Source organism: Acomys russatus, chromosome 20, assembly GCF_903995435.1.
Source record: "Acomys russatus chromosome 20, mAcoRus1.1, whole genome shotgun sequence".
Classification (NCBI taxonomy): domain Eukaryota; kingdom Metazoa; phylum Chordata; class Mammalia; order Rodentia; family Muridae; genus Acomys; species Acomys russatus.
In genome coordinates, this window is record NC_067156.1 from 20,199,076 (window position 1) to 20,212,128 (window position 13,053).

The window sequence follows — 13,053 nt, forward strand, 5'->3', positions numbered from 1 at the left end:
TTGCTCTACTGCCTGCTGTGGTATGGTGGTAGACAATGTACCAGACAGTAGGGGACCTTCAGGAACCTCATCTACAAGCTGGGTAAGTCTAAACATCTCTTCTGCTGAGGTCTTTCTATGTCTATGAGGGGACCTCCCCTTTTCTGAACCAATAGAACTTAGATGTGTTCTTTAACATACTCACATTTTCCACAGTTTATTTCTCATGCCACCGTAGGACCCTAAAGGAAGTACCTTTATATTCAAGGTGAAATATCAGGTCCCTCTACTAAGAGGCACTGCAGGAATTTGAGGTTTGTTAGGAACTTAAAGTTCTGAAACTAGAATAATTGCTTTCAAGATTGAATCAGCCCCAAATGCCTTTGTTATGGCTGGAGAGCAAAGTGAATGTGGTCTCAACAGGCACCACACACCAGAGCCTTAGGCCAAGTTGAACTCTTCATCTCTGCTCACTGTAATGGTGGAAGTGGATTTAGTGACTACTGATGGCACTTGATCCAGTGAACCCCATGATTTTACCTGTTATTCCTCCTAAACCTACTCCATTTCCAAAAACCTGTTTTGAGGTAATACCTTAGAGTTTGGAATAAAACTTCTGATCTGCTAAGTGACCTGTGCTGCCACCTGAGGCCATATTGATGTCCTTGGCCTGTGCTGTCTCTAAGGGCTATAATGGTGTTCCTGGCCCATCCTGTGGGGGAGGGCCCTGTTAATGTCTGTTATCTGTCCTGCCACTGGAGTCCAGGCACATGTTGACCCCTGAGACCATGTGAATGTCCATGGTCCATGCTGTCTCCAGAAACCATGTACAAGTCTATAATTCTGCTCCCACTGACTAAAGGGCAAAGAAGCTACTTTTGCACTGCTATAGATGACCACAGACACATGGTTGGGAAAGTGGGACAAAGAAGGCTTCTGTAATGGCCTCTACTCCCACCCCCACCCCAACTCCAAAATAAGTAAAAGCCTAGGCAGAAAGCAGTAGAAGAGAACTCTTAAGATTGTGATAAGGATGCTGAAGTGTAGCTCTCCACAACTGGTGGCTTTTGAAGGGGACGCTCACTTTTTTTAGGGCTAACCATGCTGCAGTAAGCACATGGTCTTCTTCTTCTTCTTCTTCTTCTTCTTCTTCTTCTTCTTCTTCTTCTTCTTCTTCTTCTTCTTCTTCTTCTTCTTCTTCTTCTTCTTCTTCTTCTTCTTCTTCTTCTTCTTCATCTCCTCCTCCTCTTTGTCCTTTTTCCTCCTCCTCCTTCTTCCCCCTTCCTTCCTCCTCCTTCTCCTCCTTATTTATGGGCAGGTCACAAGGGTGGAATAGGCAGACCTAGGACTGCAAAGTGTGATAAGGGTGCATGATGTGAAATTCCCAAATAATCAATAAAAATATTATGTAATAAAAAAAGCAGATAGGAGACAAATAAATGACTAGAGTAGCCAAAACAAACAAACAAACAACAGCAACAACAAAATTTCTGATCTATGGAATTCTCATACTTATGAGTGCAGGTTCATGGTCCTAGTGTTCAGAAGTCAACCTCAAATGTTGGTCCTTAGGTGCCTTCTGCATTATTTGAGACATAGGCTCCTCTTCGTTGACCAAGAGCCTTACCGTGTAGTCTAGGGTAGCTGGCACGTGAGCTTCCAGGGAATTGTCTCTGCTTCTCTTCACACAGCACTGGGGTTACTGGTATGCACTGCTGTGCCAAGCTTTGACTTAGGTTCTGAGGATCTGAAGTGATTTCTGTTCTTACGCTTATGAGGCAAGCTCTTTACCAATTGAGCCATCTCCCGCGCCCAGGAGATCATCTTTTAAAAATATAATCAACTCCGTGTCAATCCTGTAGGACCTTAATTATAATATCTAATATGTTTATAAATCAGCCTGGTTGATTTTTATTGTATTTAAACTCACTCATCCAAGTGAATATTACTCTTTAAATTAATCCCCACAGAACACTATAGTACTCATGACAGCTATTCACTGAACTGTTCAAATGTCTCAGTAGCACTTCTGCGCTGTGATCACAATGTGCAGAAGACAATCTCGTGGATTTACTGTGTTATATGCTGCCTATTCTCTTCACTCTTTGCATCCTCTGGCCATACTCCAATATGAAAACTTCAGAGAGAGCATGAAGAACTGCTCTCAGCAAACCAGAGCCTGCACACCACGAGCTCAGTGTAATAGGCCCATAGGTCTCTATTTGGAGGACATAAGGTGAGACTCTTACAAAAACAAGGTATAGGCCAAACGAGCTCAAAACTGACTAAAAACCTAATTCACATCCTCTGGCTCTAAATCGCAGAAATATCCCACAATCCTGCCACCTATTTAAAGTGGAAATTGCATTATTTACGCAATTTGGTTTTGCTTTGTTCAGACTGTGACTATACCCTGGTCTTTCCTTAGTGGAGAGAGCATTTAACTTAATTTTTATTTTGACTTTGAAATTTTAAAGTGGATTTGGGGATTTTAAAGAGATTGAATATTTTAAAGAGACTGAACTTTTTATGTGTTTGAATTTATAAGGACTGAGGGGCTTTTTAAGTTATTTATGTTTAATATTGTGATATAAACACTGATTTTCCATCTTGGGGATAAATGAGAATGGAACGGTTCCAATTAATTAAAAAGTGATGTGTTTGTTTGTCAAATTGGGAAGGATCCATTGCACTGGATAGTTTTATGTCAAGCTTAACAGAAGCTAGAGTCATGGGAGACCAGGGAACCTCAACTGAGAAAAAAACCTCCATAGATACAGCTGTAAGGTATTTTCTTAGCGATCAATGGGAGTTGCAGTGGTGCCATCCCTGGACTGGTGGTCCTGGATTCTATAAGAAAGCAAGCTGAGAAAGCCACAGGGAACAGATCAATAGTAACACTCTTCCATGGTCTCTTCATCGGTTCCTGCTTCCAGCTTCCTGCCCATCATGAGCTCCTGCCCTCAATGCCTTTAATGATGAACTATTGTATGGACATGTGAGTGTAATAAACTCTTTCTTCCCCAAGTTGCTTTTGGTCATGGTGTTTTATCACAGGAATAGTAACCCACTAAGGCACACACACACACACACACACACACACACACACACACACACACACACACACATATATATATATATATATATATTTTAGTGTATATTTCTACCATTCATAGAAAATTCATACATAGAAAATAAAATCAGGATGATGCAAACATAAAAGAGATAATTGTGAAATAAAATAGCTTGAACTATTTGAAACCTTCCCACAAGAATTTCGGTTGCCTTTACCATTTCCTTTCTAAGTTTCTACTGGTGCCCCCTGACCTGAATCTAGTATAGCTAGATGAAAGAAAAAAGGACAGAAATAATTAAATGGGTAAGAGTCATTGCTAAAATCAAGGGAGGGAGAGGAGCACATCTGAAACCACCAAAGAGGATACCAACTGAGACAAATAGCCCAACATGATGAGTAGATGTGTTGCTATATTTTTCTGTAATGTTTTAATTTTTTTATAATATATTTTATTAATTTATTCATATTGCATCTCAATTGTTATCCCATCCTTTGTATTCTCCCTTTATTAAGAACTTTAAATCTGTGTATATTCAGTTTCCCTTCTGTTCCCAAGAAGGTTGAGAAACAAAGATGAATGAGCCTTCTAAAAGGTCTCCTAGAACTAAAACTTAATAGTCTACTTTAAAAATTAATTCTATTCTATTTTGATTATTTTTTGAAGAATATGTCTTTCCATATATTTCCATTGCAGGAATTTTGTGTATCTGTGTATGTGCTCATAGCCTACAATGTTTCAGAAAGTATATGTTAGATTTAATATCTTCTGGTTTTAAAAGAACAAAATAAAATTGAATTGAGTATCATTGCTGCAGAAAATCTTGGCTCAGGATATTTGTTAAAAGTAGTAGAACTTTGGTTCAAAGTTCCATGGAAAATTAGAAATTAGATTTAAAAATCATCTGGAAATCATTCAGTTTATTAATGGACACATATTTTTCCCTAATGATTGTTAATTAGGAGCAAAATCAGAGTGGTAATTTAGTCTAGAAAGCCATTAGCAATGCTTTAGAATAATAGTCAAGGAAGCTAAAATAGAAGGAAAGCAAATCTTCAGCAGAAAAGAGTGGAAAGAGATGCTAATATTAGTGATCTATTTGTCTGTGAATAATAGATGTCTGAGAGGGGAAAGAAGTGGAGCTGTGTAAAGGGAGGCATTGAATGGGAGTAGGAGCTGTTAGTTCAGTGATGACAGTGGTTAATACGGAAAGAAAAGACTTCATAAATAAACATATTTAGGAGAAACTATGAGGATGATGGTTTCATCAAAGGGACAGAATCTTTTGCAAAATGGTGACTGGCTTAACTTGGAGAAGGCAGTCATGCAAGATGTGCTCATCTGTCTCTATACAGTATACTGATATTTTTAAAAAGAAAAGAAAAGAGATTCTGTCACACAGATGTTTACACTTGCCTTATTATGGTCTCAGAGCTCAGGCACAGCAACAGCATCATTTGTGTATTTTTTCTTATGCCATCCTAAACTTCTGAAAGAAAGGATGTAGGCTCTTAAAAGACAGAAAGCACAAGAAAGGAGTATATACAGTGTGGCTCCATATTAAGAACTTCTTTTCCTGTCTTAAGAATCAGCATAGGACTCAGGGGAAGGATAGCAGGTCACCAAGAAGAGACTTGATGCCCTATGAGCATATACAGGGGGAGGAAATCCCCCTCAGTCACAGTCATAGGGGAGGGGAGTAAGGGGAAAATGGGAGAGAGTGAGGAATGGGAGGATACAAGGAATGGGATAACAATTGAGATGTAATATGAATGAAGTAATAAATAAAAATAAAAAATAAAGACTCATAAAAAAATAAAAAAATAAAAATAAAGAATCGGCACATGATGGAAATTGATCTACATTCAGAATTTTAGATGCACCAAGATAGGAAAGATGTTTTCTTCAAGGCTGCCAAATACAAATAGCCAAAACACTAAGAATGTAACCTTTATATAATTCCTGATTATGTCATGGTTCTTCTTGCTCTAGGTAGTTTATTGTATATATGTGTAATAATATAAATGTATATGTAAAAAAAATTTTTAATGTTTAATTAAAAAGAAGGGAAAAAGAATAGGCATACAATTTTTGTTGAAGGAATGAAAAGTTTCAGCTTGCAAGCCATTTGTTTACTAAATTAATTCTTAATTGAGGAGACATTTTAAAAAGTTACCAATTTGAGACTAGAGAGATGATTCAGCAGTTAAGTGCACTTACTGCTCTTGAAAAGGACTCAAGTTCAGCTTCCAGAATCCACATGGTGGCCCAGGGCCATCAATAACTCTAGTGCAGGGGATCTGAGGACCTTTTCTAACCTCTACAAACACCAGGCACACACCCCTAGCACAGATATGCACACAGGCAAAATACTCATGCACATAAAAATAAGAGTTCATACATTCACAAAATAAGACTGTCAATCTGACAGCAATGTTTTCTATTTATAAAAGAAGCCAGCAAGTGTGAAGTGGTAAATCCTGATGACACACTGTGTTTTAAGAAGGACTTCACGCGTTAATAAGTGTAGCATATGAACCAGGAAGGTCTAACGTCTGTCTTCCCTGATACAGGAATCTACTTTGCTAAGGGGCCGACTTTTTCAGAGTTGACAGTTATCAAGGAATGGACAAAGTGAAAAATATGAAGCAGACTGATAAATTCTAACTCTGGTTTAAGATTAAAACAGGTAAGACATTTATAAGACTTCTTCAAGCTCTGACCTGGAATACGTCAGGATAAATACAAAACAGATTTTGGACAGATGCCTCATCAAGAATATAGTCTGTGCTGATCTATAGCTTTGATAAGAACAAAGTCCACTGGTTCCTAGCAACTGTCTGACAACTACAGGTCCTCGGCAAATATCTATCTTAGAATAAGATGAAAGCTGTGGGTTTCTTAATTAACACTGAAAGCATTTTGAAAAGAATAAAACTGTAAAACTTAACAGAAAGTGACATTTCACTCAATATTTAAATATTTGTTTCCATAATTAGTCAAACAATAATGTGATCCTTTGGTAACTTTTATGAAAGTTAAAGGAATGGGGCATAAAATCTTGTCCTATTCATTAAAATGAAATTATAAGATGAGTGCAGATAAGAAAGCACATTACTAACACCTAGCATGTTACTGACGAAAAAGATGAGGTTATTATCCCTTTAGTTTCTACTGAAAGATTTTTAAGACAAAGTGGAAAGTCTAAATTCAGAAACAAAGACAAAGAAAGGAACCATAAAATACAGAGTGAAATGCAAGCAAGGACATTAACGTGCTTGTTCATAGTGGTTTACATTAACACAGGCCCCCTGTGAAATAGGCCTGACTTTCACAAATTACTTCTTACTAGTCTATTTTTGCCCCTGGCTTATAGCATTACAAATAGTAATCTGAAAGAGCTATGACCAGTAGAGAGGAAAGGCATAAAATATCCTAAGATGTACCAGACATTAGTTTCCTCTTATCTAAGCCAGCCAAGAAATATAAATCACTTGAAGATACATTTTGAGATGGTTGAGCCATGAGATTTCACCTGAAATATTGTGACTAAGTTTGGAACTATACATAGCCAAGTTCATTGGAATGTAAGTCTTAAATACATTTTTTTTTTTTTTTGCCAAAAAATATTTTATTACTTTTCTCCCTGAAAACTTCCCTGGGCTCCTTAAAATTCATTTAGAAACAAAGATCTTATGTTCTGATTTTAATACATATGTATAATCAGCTGCTAAAGGTCATGAATTACTTTCTATATTACAACAATTAAATATCTAGTGCTGGAGAGATGGCTCAGTGGATAAGAGTATTGTCTGCTCTTCCACAGGTCCTGAGTTGAAGTCTCAGCAACCACATGGTGGATCACAGCCATCTATACTGGAATCTGACACTCTCTATTGGCCTGCAGATAGAGCACTCATACACATAAAATAAATAAATAAAATTTTTAAAAGAAATTAAATATCTAGAAGTTCTTCTCAGAGAAATTAGAATCCAAGGAAGACTTAAGTCTGAGACTGGCCTAACAGCCACTGTCATTTCTTGAGATGCTAGAAAGAAACATGCAATTTTTCAAGACAATGTTTCTTCGAACTATCAATTTCTGCTTTATAAAAAAAAATGGACCATAAGTGGACAACTGGAACCACACCACTATGCACTCAGATGGTGGACCCTCCCTCCTTGCTAATTGGTGTCTTCCCAAGACTTTCCTTGACAATGTTCTCTATCTCTAAGTGATATACCATATCTCACATGTGACAGCCATGCTTTGACCCAACAGCCTCTCAACAGTGTTCTCTTTGTCCTTTGCCTCAGTATTGGAGGTGACTTCTGTAATGATAAAGAAAATCATATTTAGTGTTCACAGTGATGAAAATGACCTTAATCTAATATTTGAAAAGAATCTAGTCTTAATTTGAATACAGTCATAACCAAAGACCTTTGATTTTCAAAAAAAAATGGTCTTTTCAGGGCTGGAGTGATGGCTCAGAGGTTAAAGGCACTGACTGCTCCTCCAGAGGTCCTGAGTTCAATTCCCAGAAACCACATGATAGCTCACAACCATCTATAATGTGATCTGATGCCCTCTTCCGGCCTGCAGGTGTACATGCAGGCAGAGAACTGTATATATAGTAATAAATAAATAAATAAATTTTTAAAGTAGTCTTTTCTACTGAATATGTCATCTTCAGCTACTGACTAAATCTCCATTTATTTCACCCATGTGCTCATCCATTTTATGTGCCTTACTGTATTATTCTTTGTACCCAGTCAAATAAGCATTGTAATTTATTAGCTAGTACACTATATTTGACTTTTCAAAAGTGAAAAATCAATACCCTGCCAAGAAGATAATCAAACAAGATCACAAGACTGCCTGTCAGTGGAAAGAAAAAGCCAGAGGTACTGAAAACTGGAGATTCACTTTTTAATAAAATCTCTGATTCTTTCTTCTACTTCCTGAATATACTATGTTGAAATTTTGCTCATTTAAATGATGAATGTGACCATAAGCATGCTGGTACATTTACAATAGGTTTTGGAGCAGTTTCATGATTGTAGTATGCCAAAGAGCATGGAGAGCAAGGAGGAAGCTGTCAAAGGAGGAGGTCTGTACAGCTGAGGATGCCAAAGAGCATGGAGAGCGAGGAGGGGGAGTCTCAGGAGGAGGTCTGTACAGCTGAGGATTCGCCAATCACCAATTGCTGTATAATAGAGAGTGCTCCCTATTATAGAGATCTTTAAAGTTATAATGCCCATACTGTTTAAGAACAAAGTCAATAAAGAACATTTGTATTTCAAGTCATGCAAAAACACCGTGAAGAGGTTGCCAGAGCAACAAGCACTGTTCGAGAGGCATCAACTCGAGTAACTGTAGAGGTTTCGTGTCAGATAAGCAAGTTTAAGATAAGCGGACAGGTATCTTTGTCTGATGTCACAAAAAATATTTTAATAATATATTCTTTGCATATAGACTTGAATAGGATGTTTTTTGTTGTTTTGGTTTTGATTGGCTCTGAGATCCACTATTTTTTATAGTCACTCAACAACCTTCTCATTGTCTTCAGCATAAGTAAAAATTCCTGATTGGCTCTGCAAACTTCCACAAGCTGGGAATGACTCCATCCCCATCCATTTCTTAAAATCTTCCATCCTCAAACATGAGAAGAGGGAAAAAATTAAAATACAGAGAAATAGCATGAACAGCAACACTAAGTATACACAGCATTCAAATTTTAGCGTCTACTTTCCTGGCTGTGCATTTTACTTCATTTCATAATTTTTATCCGCTATCACAGATGTCCACTGGCAACCCTTCTTTCTCTTTAGAATCCAGATTAAAATTGCTTTCTTCTACCAAGATGAGACTTGATAGCCTATGATCATATAGTGGGGGAGGAGTTCCCCTCGGTCTTAGACCTAGGGGAGGGGAATAAGGTGAAAGCGGGAGGGAGGAATGGGAGGATACGAGTGATGGGATAACAATTTAGTTGTAATCTAAACAAATTAATAAAGTTAATTTTTTAAATAAAAATTAATAATAAAAACCAAATAAAATTGCTTTCTTCATATATATTTTCAAACACATGAAAATAATCCTATGAGTTACTTATCATGGAATTATGCTTGTGTTTAATATACTTCTAGATAGCTATGGTAGTAAGTGTACCATTCCTAATATAGCATGAGGAATGATTAACTTGGGGATATACACTTGAACTGCAAGAGTTCCATCTTCCTGGTTCAACTCAGTATTAGTGTTTATGTAAATTTTATTTGACCTGCTCTATACTGCAAATTAGAAGAAGAGAATTAACTCCAACAACTTGCTCTACCTCATTAAGCATAGAAGACTTTGCTCAATACAGCAGTAAAACACAGGAGGAAAAGCTGGAATATGGGTCAGTAAGCTTTTTTTTTTTTTTTTTTTTTTTTTTTTTTTTTTGGTCTAAGGTCAGAAAATAAGAAAATAAGTGCAGATCACTAGGCTCCTGAAACAGTGCATGAAATTTGCATTAGTAAAACTCTGTTGCTAAAGTAAGCAAGAGAGGGCTGAGGCAGTCCGGGTCATAAATGTGTATTTTTGCTTAACCGTCTACTACAGGATCTTCTTTTCCTACAATGGGTTTTCTTGAGGCCGAGCCTGAGACAAGGATTGGGCCTAAGATGAAAGCGGGCTAAGAAAGAAAACGGAGCCCAGCACAGTGAGTTCCCAGGGACCTCTGAACCGATTGGTCCAGTCTGAGGGCACTGAAGCCGGTCTGCAACAGCAAAATCCTGAAGGACTATCAAGCAGGGAAACAGGCGTTGTAACGTCTCCCTCTGCTCTCATATCGTTTGCTGAGGGTGTTGCAGGAGGCACGTGTTTGTTTCGCTATGTCCACACTCTTATTTAGCTTCTACAAAAGGACACAGGGCATGCATGTGATATAAATTAGTGGAAACCCAGGAGAGTATACTAAGTTATAATCTATTTGTCTCTATGATGAAATGTATGTCACCTGTATTCTCTGGGCTCCTCCTCTCCACACAGCCCCTCCAGAGCTGGCTCTGGTGCTTTATATGAAGTTGGGCTTATAACCTACCAAAGTTCAAGGTCTACCAGAGATATTGGTCCCAAACCAAAGGGCCAGATGCTACTTCTGACAGCTCATACATATTGAAATATGGCCCAATGCCAGCCCACGTTCACTATGTAAGGACATGAGTTCTTATCAGTCCTGCGGTTGGGTCACTGGGTTCTTCACCGCAGACCACATAGTTCAGATGTCTTACCAGCCTCTGAAGAATCTCATCTCGTGTCACCTCGGCCTCTGTCAACACGTTGTATCATCCATTTTTTATGAGCCTAAGACACTGTGCATCAGTCAGCGCTTATACCTACAGACTCTGCTGGAGCTGCTCTGACAGTCCCGTTACACCTCATCCCTTCCCTACAAGAAACTCTTCAAGCCTCACCTAAAGTAACCTCTTGCTTTTTCCTACTTCATCCACACAGTCTGTTTTTCTTTTGTTACTCCACTGAGAATCAATCCATTTGTTCATCATCTCACCCCATCAGTATGTAAACACCACATGCCAAGGCTGTGGCTTCAAATTGACTATTTGACAGTAAACAATGCCTAGAACACAAAGACATTTGTCAAAAGCATGTAAAGTGAAACTATATATAGTATGTTGTTCAGAAATTTCCATTTATACATTTATCTTCAGAGAACAATAGAATTCTGTAACCGTGCATGCTAATGTCAATATTGTCTATCTCACATCCTTCATCTATGTTTGAAATCTACTGATGTTTTCATGAAGAAAAATCAATAACTAAACACTATATATATCAATAAAGCTCTGTTTAGCTTATCAGCTGGGCAGAAGGACAGGAAGTAGAAGGCGGGACTTCCTGGAGGGGAGGAGAAAAAGTTTGACAGTTGGAGGAGAGGGGGCTTTTTGGACCGTTGGAGGAGGACAGTGGGAACTGGACGCGGACCGGCCCAGGGGTCATAGTGGCAAGTTTTTGGAATATATGTATGTTATAAGGTTTAGAGTAGTTTGTTTAGTTTATGAGTAGATTAGAATCGGTTCAGACTCTGCCAGGCGAAGTGCTGGCAGCTTTAAAGTACATTTTAGTCTCTCTGTGTCTGTGTCAGTTATTTGCTTTGTAGGCCGAATGGATACAAAATACTGTAACAAATATATATAACCAAATGAGATGTATGAAGCATACACACAAGTTTTACACATACTCTGTGATGGTCCTTTCAGAAATGGTTTATTGGAAAGTGAGGGATTGCCAAAAAGAAATAGTAATTAAGAAGATGACGAAACGAATGTATTTTCTCATTCTATCTTTGCCCTGATCACAGGGCCAGGTTCCCTTTGTTTCTTCTAACTTCTGTGCATCCACTGAGGTTCTTGGACCTCTGTCTCAAAAGGTGCCTTGAGTTCCCATTTTCATGACTTCTAAGATCATGCCTTGGAAGCTCTGGCACTTGTATGCCCCTGGCCGTTCACTGGCGGTTGGTAATGACTGTTGAACTCTGAACCACCTCTGTGTTGTTCATCCTCGCAGGTCACTGGATTGGCTGTTTTTGTTGCATACCGCTAAATTGGAGTAGTCTTATGACTTAGTGACAGAAACCCTCTGTTTTTGAGACATGTGTATATTTATTACATTTCTTCTCGTCAAATATCTCACTTAGGTACCCTACAGCTACGTATAAAATATTCACAGTAATAAATCAGTTTTCTTACATTAGATAACATTTAGCATAATTTAGATTTCTCATGCCAAATCAAGAGGATTGCTATAAAGAGTAATTGACATTTTACTGATTGTTTTGTAAATTTCTAACAAAATTTGCCAAAAGTTCTGCCTCTACTTTCACCACTTGAAAACTCAACACGGTTTTGGAAAAGGGAAGTTAGACCTGCAAGGTGAATCTGTGTGAAAGCCCACCTATTTAAATCTTGGTCCCCAAAGCGAAACTCCTAGGAGCAGTTGAAACTTTAAGATTTGAGGCTCCAAAGGAGGCCTTCGGTCACTGAGTACGCACTGTGGAGGAGAGTGTGTTTCCTGGTCTCTTTGTTCACTTTCCTTTCTGGATGTGAGATGGACAATCTGCTCTGAGGCACTGCCTGGACACAGGCCCAAAGGAGACACTGACTGGCCATAGACTGACCCTTTACCACTGAACCAAAACAAGCCCCTTTTCTTTATACGTCTGTCATGTAACAGAACACTGCCTGGCACAGTAACAAGAATAGGCTATTATGTCTGGGAGCTGAAATTTTTTATAATTTAACACCAAAACCTGTAGGAGCTGATCTTTGACGCCTTTCAGCACCGACAGTAAAACTTTAGTTGTCACTCAGCAGTGACAGATAATTCGTCTTCATAAATATAGTAACCTTGGGAAGTTGTTGAGCCGTATAATGTGTATCACGAAGACATCTGAGACTTGAAAGAAGAACCCTGAATTAGCCCGCAAAGGCACCATCAGCCTTCCTGGTAGATGAATAGAGATCAGTCCTTTTAGCTGGTTCGCAGCAAATCATGCAACAGCCATCTTCTCCTGCACCAAACAGTGCCCTCAACATGTCAAATTTCTCCTTAAAATATAGATTAATATTTTTCTCTAATATGCAGCTGTTCATACCCTCATTTCTGTTTCAGCCATAATAACGATATCCTGTTTGACTATTTTATGTTTTAAGGCTACCTTAATAGAAATCTGTGTAATAGACTTAGTACATCTCAATAAACTCTATTTATAGCTTATTTATCTGGGTTGACAAGTTTATACTCCTCTCCAAATATTTAAGAGAGTCTACTAAAAAATGCCAACTTCAGCTTAGTGTGAGGCTAAGCAATATTATTAACCAAAATGTTATCTCTCTTTGTTGACAAGATTTTTTAAACCCTATCATTTTATATGTCATCCACTTACGTTTTTGAAAATTAGTATTATTATACCAAAGGCATATTTTATAATCAAAA

The 13,053-nt window shown here is 38.1% G+C and overlaps 1 protein-coding gene across 2 annotated transcripts in view; it reads right to left on the bottom strand.

Annotated features, from left to right (window-relative positions):
- Positions 1 to 13,053, bottom strand: part of LOC127204184 (synaptotagmin-4) — a 462,640-nt gene that overhangs the window by 361,429 nt on the left and 88,158 nt on the right. For both annotated transcript variants that reach the window (XM_051163114.1, XM_051163113.1), the window contains one exon: positions 7,308 to 7,385. In XM_051163114.1, coding sequence (XP_051019071.1) covers positions 7,308 to 7,385 — 78 coding nt within the window. The remainder of the gene's footprint in view (positions 1 to 7,307; positions 7,386 to 13,053) is intronic.